The 15,219-nt window shown below is 43.4% G+C and overlaps 1 protein-coding gene and 1 long non-coding RNA gene across 7 annotated transcripts in view; one reads left to right on the forward strand and one right to left on the reverse strand.

Annotated features, from left to right (window-relative positions):
* The window catches only part of PHF21B (PHD finger protein 21B), a 155,890-nt gene that overhangs the window by 80,996 nt on the left and 59,675 nt on the right, over positions 1 to 15,219 (forward strand). For all 4 annotated transcript variants that reach the window (XR_014944878.1, XM_085543724.1, XM_085543727.1 and 1 more), the window contains one exon: positions 14,397 to 14,687. Coding sequence is in view for 3 of the 4 variants with exons in the window: in XM_085543724.1 (XP_085399850.1) it covers positions 14,397 to 14,687 (291 nt within the window). In the remaining variant the exon portion in view is untranslated. The remainder of the gene's footprint in view (positions 1 to 14,396; positions 14,688 to 15,219) is intronic.
* On the reverse strand, positions 7,667 to 14,687 carry LOC146762506 (uncharacterized). Of its 3 annotated transcripts, none has more exons than XR_014944919.1 (3): positions 14,592 to 14,687; positions 12,953 to 13,952; positions 7,667 to 12,500 (listed from the first exon to the last, which is right to left on the reverse strand). It is a non-coding gene; the product is annotated as an uncharacterized LOC146762506 (long non-coding RNA). The 3 variants fall into 3 exon arrangements; XR_014944918.1 differs by having other exon boundaries at positions 12,953 to 14,019; positions 14,592 to 14,680; XR_014944917.1 differs by lacking the exon at positions 14,592 to 14,687 and having other exon boundaries at positions 12,953 to 14,400.

Consider the following 15,219-nt stretch of genomic DNA (forward strand, 5'->3'; position numbering starts at 1 on the left):
CAGGGAAAGTGGAAGCAGCTCTGGAGTGCAAACGCCGCTGCTTTTCAGGAGCAACACTTTCTCAAAGCAATAATAAGGGCGTGCAGTCCTTTCTCTCATGACCATGTATTTTCAGAGAAAGAAACATAGTGAGAGACCAAGAAAAATAAGAATGTTCCCATTGCTTCCTGTGGTATCTTGTTTTGAAAGCCAGGTGGGGTGGCTGGCAGTGGATACAAGCATTCCCATTCTTGCTGGCAGGCTGTGGTTGAAAGTTTGTTATTGCTCTTGAAAGACTTTTCTGTGTAAGACTGTAATAAATGTACTTCTATTGGCTATCTTTAGAAAGAAACAAATATAATAATAAAAAAAAAGAGGTTTCTAATTATAGTTTAGTCAGGATCATGTGAGTACAGATTTTTGTTGCCAGGAGCCAGATTTTTCTTGATTATGTTTTCTTGTGCTCTTTGCCAGAACACCACGTTTGTCCAAATCATTTTGCTCCATCTCTCATGCAGTCGTTGAAGTCCTCATTGGTAAGGTCCCACCCAAGCTTTATTACTCAGCATGGGCAACCTTCCTCATAACTGACAAAATTTCCATATTACATTGCAGCTTCCTGTGGTAGGCCAGAGCTCTCCAAAACAGAAGGGCTTCCAAGCCAGGCTGTGCCAGACGGCACATGCATGCTGCCTGTGTTCTGAAGGGAGCACATCTCAGGACCTATTTTGTCCCTGCCTAAGGGAATGCTGGCTGGTGAGCAGCCCATCTGTGTGGGGGGAATCATTGCTGCAGGTGCGTGGTGACAGCAGATCCAAACTGGAGGTGGCAGGACTGTTTGTGTCAGAGGATGAGATGTGCACCGTCATGGCTGGATCCTAGTCACCAGTCTGGATCCTGAGCCCCTGGGCAACTGAAGTACATATCCAAATTACCTGTTCCATGTGTCATGATGCCATGTTTGTCAGGATCAAAAGCCTGCCTTTGTTTTCCCCTGTAGTCCATAAGCCACATTGAAGTTTTAGATGTGTTTCTGCACCAGTGCAAGTTGGAGCATGTGTTGCTGAAGCACTATCTAGAATAAGCAGTTGTTCTGGACAAATTTTCTTGCCCTATTTTCCTTCAGCTCCTGCATGAGTATCACTGCAAGTCCTATTACATTCACAGGCTGGGTGTTAATCAGCAAACCCTTTTAGGGAATCACTCATGTTTTTTTGAACAGGCAGACAAGTCTCTCATATAAGAACATATGCAACCTGATTTAATATATGTGTCATCCTTTGCTCATCCACACCCTCTCCATATAAGCAATCAACTAATAAACTTGTATCATGTTGAGTTTTTGAATAGAAATGCTGATAAACTCTTAAGTGCAACAATGCTAATGGATATGCTGAAATAATAAATAGGAGGAGATTCAGTCATGCTCATCACTAAAATACTTAGGAGCCTCATTTTCTTTCCAGCTCAGAAAAGTTTCCATTTACAGATTACTTTTCCCGTTTATAGATTTAGCCACTGCTGAATTCAGCAATCTTTGCCTCTTGCTACTTTGTCGGCTCTCACATTAAGAAAGCATCTCTGAAGTCGTGCTTCTTCCTGAAACCTTTGGTTAAAAACATTGAATGCATTTCCCTTCAGCCTCACATAGCACTGCATTCCAGCATATTGTGCTTTTGGTTCCTGGAAAGAATGCTGTCCAAAATTCTGAGGTTTGAATGCCTTTCCCTTAATGTCCCACTTCTTGAAAACAGGTCTTTCCTTGTCTACTCTTTCTCTTTCCACACAAATGTGAGTTGTTTTTTTTAAATCATTTTTAATGAGTTATTTTTCTGATGGCTTCACTTCTTCTGGTTTGTTTTTGATTTCTCGTGTCAACATAAGACTTGGGGTGGCGTTTATTAGGTCTTGTCTGTAGGGGGATGTTGGTGCGTATTAGGCTTAGGTGTGAATATGGAGTACACTTTCTGTTTTGAAAAGGTTGTCTGTAGGAAGAAATTGTTAGTAAAATTACTAACTAAGATTTTATAGTCAAGAGATTTATATTCTTTAAATGGTTGTTGGGGATATGGAGCATATTCCCTAGCAAGCTGTAAATGCTCAAAGACAGTTCAGATTTTAGATCTGAATGACTTGACAGAGACCTATAATTCTCCAAGGGTTCAAAGGGTAATTTACTCACAGTGTCCATGCAGTCTTTAGCCTCTCTGCTGAGTCTCCCTATTAGTGTTGGTTATATTGTAGGCAGCTGTCTGTTGGAAACTGAGCTGTTTCCACACAGGCTGCCAGACATCCAGCTGAAGAAAGTGAGCACTGATTACTGCTGGAAGCAACTTGTTGGTCTAGCGGTGAAAGGCATGTGGCTTTTTCTTTAGCACCTTTAGCCAAGGTGTACTGTCCTAATGAGCAATTCTGCGTGCACTGCATGCTTTCTTTTATTCTTCGGTCCCTTCTTTGCTATTTCCCAGTTCTCTCACAGCTGTTTCTAATGTTACCAGTGCTCATAGCTTCCCAAACACCATGCCAGCTTTTCCCTTCTGCTTCCTGCAGCTGGAGCATGAGGATAACTGTTCTGGGTTAAAACCTGAAGCATTTCTTCACTAGGCTAGCTCTAATTAGTAGGAGCTTCTGCTACTGCATGGCTACCTGAGTGTTAGTGCAGATACACAGGAAGAAGATGAAGAAGCTAGGAGATGGCTTCCTTTGGAATCACTGCCACTTAATATTGGTTAAACACAGCCTGTTCCTCTTAGCTCCTGAAGAAGGCAGTCATTACTGGGCTTTATTTTACTTTTCCACAATTCCCTTAAAGTTGTTCAGAAAATAAAGGAGTTAAAACGGGTGAGAGCAGGAGTAGTGTGATGTGAGGCTTTGCAACCATTGTACTGATGGAGAACTGGGCAGAGAGCTATTTCTTCTATGTGCAGTGTCGTTAGCATTCTCACTTCCTGCTCAGCTGGAATCCACTGCAATGAGCAAAGCTTCAATTTGTCCCTTATATGCTCCATTCCTTTTCTACATCACATCTTTGCAATTCACACAACTGCAGGCTAATCTGATCCCAGGAGGGAGGGTTACACCCGAGATGATTTTGGGGCTTGGGAACTGCAACAAGGCCTTCCTTTTTCTTTCCCACTTAGGGCTTGACCTGTATTTGAACTCAGCTCTCTAGGGGCTGCTGCATAAACCTACATAGAACTCTATGGAGTGTCCTAACCCTTGCCGCCTGCTCTGAGGAGATGTAAAGCGCTCCACTCTTTCAGAAGAAAAGGAGAGCTCAAATGGAAATGAAAAGAAAAAAAAAGAAGAAGAAGAAAAAGAGGGTGCACTGAAGAACTGGAGATCAGTTTGTTACTGACCAGCTTGGGAGTTTTTTTGTGTGTGTTTGGCTTCTTTGCACAATGGCTTTTATCAGAAGAAAAGCTATCAGGCATGATAAATGTTCCAGGCAGACGATCCGAGTGGCTGATTGAGGCAGAGTTTGTAATAAGTTGCTCTGATGTTTTGTGCTCTGCAGCACACAATGGGAAATAAGTCCAGAAGGATGTTGTTTATTCTTATCCTCAAATGTAGCAAAGTTGTGAAAAAGTTTGCAAAGCTTCTTGTATTCTTTTCTTGCTTTTTGTGCCCTTGAATCCTAAGTAAACGCACAGATCTGTGTCACTGTATAGTTCCCTATATAACCCTTGCAATTGAAATATCTAAGTGCTTTCCATTGCCATGGCACAAAAATCAACATACAAAATGTCTTTCTTTCTCACATCTCTGTTTGTGGGAGCAGTTTAGGAACTAGTTCAGACACTCTCAACTGCAGACTAACGTTGACATTTTCCAGGTAATCTTCGTTTTATCTATGTGTTGTATAATCATCTCTATTTGTGAAGGCAAATGCAGAGTTACTGTGTAGTGTGTCCTTGCTTTCTCCTTACCCATTGTGTTCGTGTCCTATTGTTTTGAAGTGGGTCTGGCCTGCTCTTTCTTGTTCTCTCTTCTAAAAGTTCCGTTTTATTTACTGCCATTGGCATGATTTGCATTATTTATTGCTCGTTACTATCTCTTTGGCCTCTGGAATAATGGTTGCGAAGGGTCTTAGTTTCATCACGGGATCTATGCGGTTCTTCATTAGCAGCCTCTTTGTCTCTTTTTAATATTCTTTCTCAACACTGCAGCCGCGTACCTTTCTTTCTCTTCAAACATTATCATTTGCATTTCCATTAAGTTAGAGTGAAAGCATATAATTCCCTTGTTTCTTAAACTTACCCAATATTTTCAACATCTGATAATATATTTGTACAATTCAGTCATTCTAAATACTTCTTTTCATGCATTCTCAGAAGTCTCATTAAAAGAAAAATATTACATGCTGCATCCCCCTCCTATTATGACTAATCAATTGCCCATATCTACTCAAGAGATACTATTTATGATTCTCAAACTGGAAAAGTTTGCTTTTGATTTTTCAGATATATAAATTCATACAACAGGTTTTTTTGTTTTTTTTTTTTTATCAGACTGGTGGGATTACAGAGGGGAAGTTAATTTATTTATTTTTTAATCTGTCTAAACCACCCATGTCCCTAGAGGAACTAGGTCACGGTACTTTCCCTATTAAAAAAGTAGAGCGCTGCACAGTGGTCTGAGCAAATGACAGATGACTGAGGGCTTGGAGTTTCTAATTTCCAGTATCCTCCACTTCTGTTAATCTTCAGTCAGGTGATCTCCATTCAGATGGCTTTGAAAATTACCTTCTGGTTTTGATAACCTGTTGTCTAACAGTCTGCCTATTTTAACACCCACGTCTTGGAAAACAGGAAAAAAAACCAAAACTCACTGCTGCCTCAAAATGTGCAGCATCCCCGTGCCTCACCATTCATCTGTAAGGCTGGGTAAATGGGTGAATGGGGCAGGGCAGCTTGGTTATTTGTGCCACAAATGGAGTGGTGCAGCCCAAACAAAGATGAAGGGTAGAGTGAGGGTGTTGTCTTGATGACTGAAGTTTTGAGTTTATGACATCAATTTTCAGTTTCCAGATTTGACCTGGTAAGTTGTGTCATGTGTCTGTCTTGCTTCAGTTTTGACTCTTGTGGCTTTCTTCCAGGGTGCACTCTGAGCTGCTGCCTCTGAAAGGATTTGTTGGAGCAGAGGGGTTTCTATGAATGATGTCACACTGCTCATAGATCATGGGAAAGGACAGAGAAAGGCATTGAGACTGTCATCCTTTTATACTGAGTTGTGTCAGAAAGTAGAAGGCCTTGGCAATGAAAGTCCATTGGCAATGAAAGTCCATTGTCAATCTTCCAATTTACACCTGCGAAGCACCTTTATGATCCCTCATCATTTTCTCTCATAGTTTCTCATCTTGACAATTTATTTTAAGTGTTTTTATCTTACCAATGCAGGAGAAAGATCTCTCAGACTTGCCGTTCCAGCCCTTTTCTGACCATTGACAGAGCTCTGCAAGAGCTCAACTGTGAGAAATTTTGCCTTGTTTTTCTCCTCTTCCATTTCTTCTATCTTCCCTAAGCACATTCCCTCCTCACACTTGTAACACCACTCCTTGGAGGTGTACTTATCAATTGCACACTTGTCTTCTCTGGTTCTGGGCTTTGCTGCATTTCTGGATTTCTTTTTATGCACCATATGGGAAGGAAAAGACATGGAATGAACGTCATGCGTTCCTCTTCATTTAACATGAGGCCAGGCCTGCACAGATGGACACGCTGGAACTGTGAAGACTTGTCTTTGTCTCCACAGGCATTCCTTGGAAGGTCATTAGGAATGCTGAACTTCCTTTGGTTAATCCTATTGGGTTATAATGACATCATACGACTTAACTGGTCTATAATTGCAAACAAGCAACATTTAATAGATTCTAGTTGGTGAATTTTCACAGATTTTTTGTGAGGAATACATGTTATCAAGTTGGGGAACTGAGGCAAAGTTTGTAAATAATCTAAGGAGAGGCTTTTATTTAGTTTTTGTCTGATGTGCAGAAGGCTAGAGAGAAATGACTCAGTGTGTTGCCAAGTCTTCATCTGCAAGGTGGAAACAACAGCTCTGTGAATTAACCCCCTGTGCTTTTCATAAAACCTCTTCATAACGCTACCTTCCTCCCCAGTTTCCCCAACCAAATGCTTTCTCCTAGGCTTTGCACCAAAATCTAGAGGTTGGTGTTAGTCACATATCAACATATGCTTCTTGTCACCACTTGCCAGTCAGCAGGCCTGTGTGCTGGACTTTGCATTGAGATATCCAAACACAGGCTCATAAGTTTGGGCTCATCTTGTGCACATGCTCTTCTTTCACCAAAGCTGTAATTTGGAGTGCTGGAAAACTGAAAGGTTGCTCCAAGCAGTTTTGAGAGGAGCATGCAAATTACTGGAAGACAGTAATCACTCCTGAGTAATACAGCAGTGCTAAAAGCTTGGGTTGTCAGTATGAAATGTACATATGTGCAAGTCCCAGGGAAATGTCTATATGAGTTCTAGAGAGAAGGCAGGGATTTTTGTTTTATTTTATTTTTTATTTTATTTTATTTTATTCTTTTCCTTGCAACTTATCCAGAATTACTGATGGGAATACTTCATAACTGATGGGCTGCTTTCCCCTGGGGGAAGTGCAACCATTTAACTTCTTTCTTCTTTATATGTATACTGAGGAACTGATGGTTTAATCCCATGGGAAGTCTGTATCTGTTCACAGTTACATTTGCTCATTTGAAGAGGATTCTGTGTTATCTGGGAAATAAAAAGGGGGGAAAAAAAGGATTTGGCTTAGTTTATTGTTTTGCCAGTTTTTTTCTGCCACACCAAGAGTTGTGCGTTTCAAAATATGATTTTAAGCGGGTCTGAAGGAGGGAGGAATCAAAGAAATGGTGATCAGGTCTGGGGTAGGAAGGATGGGGGGAGGGGGATGGGGGAGGGAATGTGGATCAGGAGGAGAAATGGCTTTGAAACTGGATGTAATAAATTACTTGAATTTATTGTTTATTTTTCTGATTACATGTAGTTGCATTTCTTTCTGCCTTGCTTGATTATAAGATGTAGCGCATGATTAAGCTAAAACTAGAGTCCCCAGTATCACATCTTGGTCTGCAGACATACTAGGATGCAAACTTTAATGACATTCATAGAGACGAAAACTGTGTTGGAGAGTACAGAAACAAAGGGAGATAGGATACCAAGAAATGTAGCCATTGAAAAAGGCCTGGATCCCGTGATTTATCTAAAAATGACAAGATGCCCCTCTAAAAATGCAAATGTCTGCACTGCATCTTGTAGCTGTAATGAATGAGTCTTTCACACAATGGAAACATTCAACTTGTTCTGGGGCACTTACTGTGGCTCCATATGCTAAGCTGCATGCTCCTGGCCTTTAATCACGCTGCCTTTGTTTTTACAAAACTTACATTAGAAGCACATTAGTGTTTATATGGTGTGCACTCTGGGTTTGGTTTTTTTGTGTGTTTTGTTTGTCTGGCAAGACTTGTTTTTGTGTTTGTTTGTTTGTTTTTTTCTGTTGTTCTGTTATGCTTTTGTGTTGTTTTTTTTTGGTTTTTTTTTTTTAACATTAAATACTCTAGATGAATGTGGTCCTTCTGAAAACATGGGACATGGCAAATCATGGGAAACTTGAGCTGGCAACAGCAAAAGGATGTAAATTTTGAGCTGCTAATGGCAACCAGGATTCCAGCATTGGGGCTAGGGGAGAACCCATGTTACGCGGCGGGGAGCCATTTAAATCCCCCTGTGACCTGCCAGGAGGATGCCTGCATGCTTTCTGCTTTATTCGAAGTGAGATCAAGCCCGAGTTCTCCTTTGTTGTAAGTTTGGGTTCAAAAGAAGCGTTCCTTAGATCCGCAGGCTGAGCTGCAGTCTTGCTGCTGCAGTCCCGATCCTAAGCACAATGAACCCATCCCCGTCATTAATGGGGCTGCATCTCGTCACACTATTAGAGGTGTACGGTACAGTTTTTCTGAGGAGTAAGGCAAAGAATACAGGTTTATCCATCAAATAAAATCTGAAACGAGCCACTATTTTCTTGAAGATATTTTTCAGGAGAGGTTGATCCCACATTCAAAATATTAAATTGTCTATATATGCATTAAGTAAGCTGGCATACATGCATGTATAGGTGACACCAGTGCAAGTTTTAAAAGCTCTTTTTTTCTGACAGAAAAGCGGGCTAATTAATAGGAGTAGGAGACAAAATGCCAGCTTGTAGATTTGTTTCCCCTGCAGAAATCGCTCCCCCCCCCCACCCCCCCCTCCGTTAGACTGCTCCTTCTTGATCTGATGTAACAAGAAGAGAGAGTCAGCTGTGAATCAAGCGCCTTGTTCTCATTTCCTTGATCATTGACATGGTTTGAGAGAGAGAAAGGAGGAGGGATTATTTGTGAGGTTATTAAAAAAAAAAAAAAAAAATCCCGTTCCCCCTCCTCCACTTCTTCGAGATGCAGAAACACTTCCAGAATGTTCCATGGCACAAATCTGACTTCTCTCATTAAATATCGGCCTCTCTCCCCCTACCCCTTGTTAGTTAAAAAGTGCTGTTTACAAGTCACTAAGCGGATAATTCAGAGCTCTGACGAGTGGATTGCCAGTTAGCAATACGCATTGTTTTTTTCAGTCAGCAAGCTGTTTAATGGCTTCAGAAATTAAAGGATAATTGCACTTGAGTGAGTATGTGCTTTTATAAGCCCAACGTTAGCATTATTAGGGTTTTGCCATTCTTGAAAATTCTCCCTTTGCATAAATCCGCTAATTCTCCATTCCTGCCCTGCCCTGGAAGGCAGCCACCAGAGGGCTGGGCTTTGTGCAGCTCAGCTGTTGCCTGGGTTTGCGTTTCTTCATGGGATCAGGAACTCGATTGTCTTCAGAGAATAAGCAGAAGATGCAAGGGGAGATTGGTAGTGGGAAAAGTTTAGCTCCCATGCACTGTGGTGTGCTTCCACAGTGTGTAACATTACTGATGGGTAAAAGAGCTTGGTGAGGCTTCTTGAACAGTTTTTTTTTTAAATACTAATAGTGTTAATGGAAGCCCTTCCTGAAGAGTGTGTATAGACAGAGAATCCAGAGACACTGCACTTTAATAGAAAGACAGATTCATTATTGCCTGGCATTTGCTTTCTTTCTAATTAATGTCATACACAGAAGAGGTGATCATTCAGCCATCTTTTTAGCTTAGAAAGAGTCAAAGATTAAAAACCAAACAATTACCCCACGTAATTAATTCGTGAGAGGATTTTGGGGGGTATGCTGGGGAGGGGAGCTGTTCCTCCCTCCCCGGCAGCATTCATGGTTCTTTGGCAGCAGGGAGGGATTTATTGTCTGGCTCCTGTCTGGATCCATCGGGGGGGCTTTCATCGCCTCCCTGCCGCCCAAACTCTTCTGATGTGCTGTGTATTTGTTTGGGAGGGGGAAGGGGGAAGGTTAGATGTTTCTGACCTGCTTTACTGCTTTTCAACTGAAAGTAAATTAATGCACACACTAGATTCCCCTCTGCTGCGCTGATTGGATCCTTGTGCCGATTAAATATTTCACACTGATAGTGGGATGCTGAAAGCACTCAGCTGGTAACATGGGATGTGCATCAGCGGTACAATAACTGACTTTCAAACAAAAGTCAAACAAAACCCCCAGTTTGCTGCAGTTTTGATTAGGATGAGTTTCACTTTGAATTTAAATCCTTGAGCCTGCTGCAGCAATGGCTAATTAACTGTGATCTGATAGAGAAAAATGAACATGTTCTTACTTCTAATGACAGGCAGGCAGTAAGTTGCCAAAAATAATAATAACAACAATAATAATAATAGGAAAAAAAATGGAAAGAAAGAAAAAGGAGAATAAACAGATAAAGCAGCCTTACAAAAAAAAAAAAAATAATGTGGTGATTTAAGTTCACAAATGCAAGCCTCCCTGCCTGTGTATTATGCTCAATCTGACTTAACCCAGAGTTGGTTTCTGATGGGTTGTAGAACTGGCAGCAGGAACTACCCCACCATCTCCTCCTTCTCTTTCTCCCTCTCCTCCTTTTCCACTTTCCCCTCCTCTTCCACCTACTCCTTCTCTTCTTCTTACTCCTTACCCACCCCCAGTTGCAACACCTGCATGTTTCTATGTAGGAAAACTGCATTTCAGGAACACTTCCTAAAACTTTTGCAAGTGTCTCCATCCTTGGTTTCAGAGAAACACACCTTAATGTCCTCTCCTTGGGACAAGCAGCTGCTTGTTCAGGGCTGTATGCAAAAGCAAGCATTTCTGAGGGGAGCCTTGGGATAAAGCACATCCCACAAGGCCCTTCTCTTCCATAACACCCACCAGGATCCTTTCAGTACCCATATGTATGTCCAGCTGTGTACTCAGCCCCATATCTTTCTGCCTTGGTGTTTAAGGTTGGGTAGTTGGTAAATCCAGGCAGCACCTGTAAGGAGCAGCTTGGATGTGTATAGTAATCCACAGGGCTGAACCAAAACCCTAAGACACAATACCAAAGTGCTATGGCTGGTGGCCATAGAGTCTTACTGTTTTGTCACTCCTGGGATATTAAATATCCCATTATTCAAGTGACTGTTGATGTGACAAAGGAGTAAATTAACAAAGGTCATGGCCCATGTGGCCAGAGGAGTCTGCTCAGCCGTTTGGCACGTTGGGCTTTATATTAGTGACCAGTGCTAAATTACTAATTGAGAAGCCATCATTTCAGTTTGGAAGTATAGTGCTGCTCTATTGCAAGCAGAGTAAACTCTCGGGGTTTGTGCTGTGGGCTTTCTCTCAGCCATGAGGCTGCTAAGAAGGACCCATATTGCTTTGAAAACAATTGCAGTTTTTCACAGCAAAACCACTTTGTCAGGAGAGCATCATCCTATAGAGATTAATGGACTAAAGTCTCTATCTCCAGCGTGGGCGTTAAAGTGTAAACATGATAAACAGTGTGTTTTAGGACCTTTCTGAGCATCTCGTATTCTGCTATGAAAACATGAGGGGCTGTTGGGAGGCACGTGCCTGGATTAAAATTCCTGCTATGGGGAGGAGCAGCCAAAAGCAAGGCATTTCCCTTTGAGGAATGTGAGCAGATTCTTACTTCTCATGCTCACATCTGTGTGGGAAAGGAGGGCCAGGGCTATGTTGCTGCATAAGGAAAAAATGATTAGCTCTGCTTCGGATAATTGAGACCGTTCCACATCTAAGGTGGAAAGTCATAAACAAGAAGCAGCCTTCTCACACATTGGGGTGGGTTTGCATGTGACCAGCATGCATATTGCAAACTCTGTTTTGCCCGTGGCATCCTGCGGTGAAAATGAAAGTTGTTCTGCTATTGAAAAGGCGCGGCTTCAAAATTGGCATATTGTGAGGGCTGGGGTGCTGTGGGTGGGAAGCAGCAGCCTGATTTCCAGCATGTACAGCCAATCAGTTTTTCTTTCTTCTACCTCCCTATCCCCCCCCCCCCCACTTTTTGGCTCTTGCATTATATCAGTACATTCGCAGCTGCAGTGTCTGAAGCGTGCTTTATTTCTTATTATCCACTATTCCTTAAGAGTCAGAGAATACATTCTAGAACTGATTCTCAAAATGCAGTTTTTGCCTTGTGTTAAAACACAAGATTATTCTTTTAATTAATCTGGCAGAAATAGAGTGCAGATTGGGAATGCAGGTTGTGTGGAGGATTTCTTCTCATATCCTCACCTTTGTCTTGGCCAATGTGTCTTTATCAATGCCTTAATGAGGCCAAGGAATAAAAATGGTCATTGTAAAGAAAAACAGCGTGCGATCTCTTTTCCCACTTGCCCAATCTGATTAAAAGGGGCTTTTCTGAACTTTTGGAAGGTACATTTTCAGAAACGTTTTAAATGAAGCATGAAAGTTGTTTTGTAGCTTCATTTCTTCAAATAGATGTACTTTCTGTAACTCTTCTGGAAGCAAACTTAGAATGCCTGATCTGTTGCCCATGCTTTCATAGACAGACTCTAAAATGTGCAGTTATTTAAATAAGATCAGCATCAGCATGGTTCCCTGCAGAGATGGCTGATTTCAAGTCCATCGCAGGGACAGGACTCTTTTCAGTATTTTCTGTATTTTCTTCAAAATGCTCCAAAACCTATTTAGTTTTTGGAACGGTCATCATTACAAGTATTTAATATGCATCTCAAACTAAACCTTGAAACAAGCAGTCGCCATTCTTTCCTCCACTTTTTCCATTGCTGTTGCGCACAAATAAACACTTCTGTCAGTTTACTGGGAAAACATTGATGCATCACATGCAAAGATGTGCAAAAGTAATTCACAGTTAATGCATGTAGGGAGAACAGCAGAAAAAGGACGGATGGTAGGTTGAGTAGTGAATTATTCCTCTTTTTTCCTTTCAAAATTCCTGCTTTTGTACTTCTCGTGATGCTTCCATATTACATTCTGTCAGAAAAGTGATAATCTACCCCCTACTTACTGACTTGCCTTTTCCACTGAGCTAGCAACAAATTGTGTATCGTTTGGGATCAGTTTTGTTTCCTTGGATGTTTTCTGCTTCTGAAAACAAAAACAAAAAAAAAAGTAATGTTGCATTGATGCCTTTAGGATATTATGTAGTAGAAGCCTTATTGAAGCGAAAATATTAATTAAATGTGGGAAGACCAGGTATTTGTCCAGAGTTTTTCATTCATTAAAGTAATTAAACATTCACCTTTCTGGGGACAAACATGAAAATACACTTCAGTAATAGAGGAACTTCTCAACCATAGTGAGTTGTTTCACTACTCACAGAAGAAGAAATCCTAGGGCTACTGCTGTCAGCAGCAAAATTCTGATGGTACGCAGCAGAGCTGGGATTGTGCTCCTAGGCTATCTCTGTTGCCTTCCAGATAATGGGTTTACATCATTGGAACCAAGGACAGTGGTTTTTCTTCCATCTGTGAACCTTTAGCGGTGTGCACGTGACATAAATCACAAGAAAAACATAAGCACAGCGCTGAAATATTAACCTGAGAGCTTTGTGTTGCACCGCAGATTCGCCAGGCGCTGTGCAGGGAAGTTCTCAGTAGGTGGGATGAGGCAGCGCTCAGCTCTCCTTCACATAACAGTGCTGCACACCTGTAATGACACACTACTCACATGGAACAGATAAAGAGTGTTACAGATTGTTGTCATAAGAAACATTTCCCACATACTGGTGGGGCAGAGGAGGAAACAAGCATGAAAACAAAAGTAAGCAAAATTTAAAATGATTTATATAAAGCCACCACAATCAGAATAATGCTGATATATTAAAATGAAGATTGATCTTTCTTTACATTAAAATAGGAAACGGGTATCTGTAATAATGTGATTTCATGTAAACATACTGACAGTCCCCAGAGCAAGCATATTAGACCACTGGGCATTTAAAGCTTAAAGATAAGGAGGCAGGAATTTCTGTAAAAGTCAGTTTGGAACTACCCAGCTTCTGCATTATTCCCAGAAGTGTCATTTTCAGTTGTGATTCTGAAAGGAACAGAGCGTGTTTGTGATTTGCTATCTGCTAGTATACACAGTGTATTTAAAACAGGCTACAGACAAAACTCTGACTGGCATTGCTGGTACAGCAGCAGCCCTAGAAATGTGGGGAGCCCTCCTGAAAGGCTGCACGCACATGAGATGCAGCCTCTACCTGACAGCACTGTCAAGTGCATAAAATCAAACATGGACAGAGGTCTTCATGGGATTACCTTTACTTCCAACTCTAGAAGAGATGAGATGCTTAGGACTTGCAAGTATCAGATGAGGCTGGGAACAGTCTACATCTGCACCCAGCCTACCTAAGCACAGCTTCTGAGATCACTCCAAAACAGCTCCATAGAGCTTCTGCTTTTTGGAACTGAGCATTTGACACAAACACGGACACATAAAGTGTGGCCCCTCCAAACGGCTGTACTTCGGAACTGCTCTTAGGTACCATACCTTGGTTCTACAGGTGAGGGCAGCTGCTCTGCTGTGATCTCAGAGCTGTGAAGAGAAACAGCGAGGCTGAGAGTTAGAATGGATGCTCTGCAGAAGAGGTAGCTTGAAACACCTGAGAGGAAGAAAAACAAATAAATAAAGTAGTCGAAAGAGAAGAAAACGTGACTCGCAAGTAAGAGCAAGGTGAAAGAACGAGCACTCAGGGTGTTCAAGCTGAGAGAGGCAGGCACAGTTGAGAAGCGGCGCTCCGGGAGTCTGCAAAGCTGCGTTTTGCTGTTCCTCACGCACGCCGCAGTACCACGAGTCCCGTGCGGAGAGCCGGAGCGGGGCACGGACAGGCTGGGCACTGCGAGGACGGCAACGTCCCCGCCGCATCCCGAATCCCCGCACCGGGATCCGGCGCCCACCGCCTCCCAGCGGCGAGGCTGCGGACGGGAGCGCTGCGGGCCATGGGGTGACGACGCTCCTCTCTCTGCTTCCCTCCCGCAGAAGCTGGCGGTGCGGAGCTGCCCCGCGGCCGTACTGGTGGGCGGCGGAGCCGGCGGCAGCGCCAAACCTGGCGGCGTCCCGGCGCTCCTGAAGGCACCCGGCAGCGGCGGAGGGAGCCCCGGCGGCGGCCCCGCGCAGAGCCTGGCCATCTCCGTCGTGCCGGCCAAGGCGCCCATCGCGATGGTGACGGCGCACCTGAACGGCGGCGGCGGCGAGCCCCCGCAGAGCGCACCCATCAACCTGCAGACCACGGCCGCCCGCCGTCAGCCCGAGCTCGGCTCCCGAGCCCAGGTAACGGCGTCGGGCGGGCGGGGCGGGCCGCGGGGTGGGACGGGCCGGGAGGCGGGCGGGGCTGGGTCGGACCGGGCCGGGGGGGCGCCGGGGTGTGAGGGGGGAGGGAGCGCAGTAGGATGGGGATGCTCGCTGAGGTCAGCGCACCGTCGCAGTGGGTATTTGGGTGCTGTGCTGAGAGAGGGAGGTGGTGCTGACAGAGTTAAAAGGGGTGTCTGAAACTTTACGGTTTAGAATGTGGTTGCTAGCGTTGGAGATGTAATGTCTTTCCTCCTTTCTGCGCGTAGAGGCACTGGTGATGTGCTTTTTGCATCCCAGTGCCTCAGCACAAGCTCAGGACGTGAGTCCCTGATTATCAGTACAGAAGAACACAGGGACTGTGGTATGGCACCAGGCAAGCGATAAGTTAGTTATCCATAAGATAAAGCTGGGCTGGAACCTGTGGGGCTGTTGGATATCGTGTAGGGAACCTGCTTTGGCAGGGGGGTTGAACTCGATGATCTCTAGAGGTCCCTTCCAACCCCTACAATTC

Source organism: Coturnix japonica, chromosome 1 (genome assembly GCF_054131305.1).
Source record: "Coturnix japonica strain WE chromosome 1, WE-NBRP24, whole genome shotgun sequence".
Classification (NCBI taxonomy): domain Eukaryota; kingdom Metazoa; phylum Chordata; class Aves; order Galliformes; family Phasianidae; genus Coturnix; species Coturnix japonica.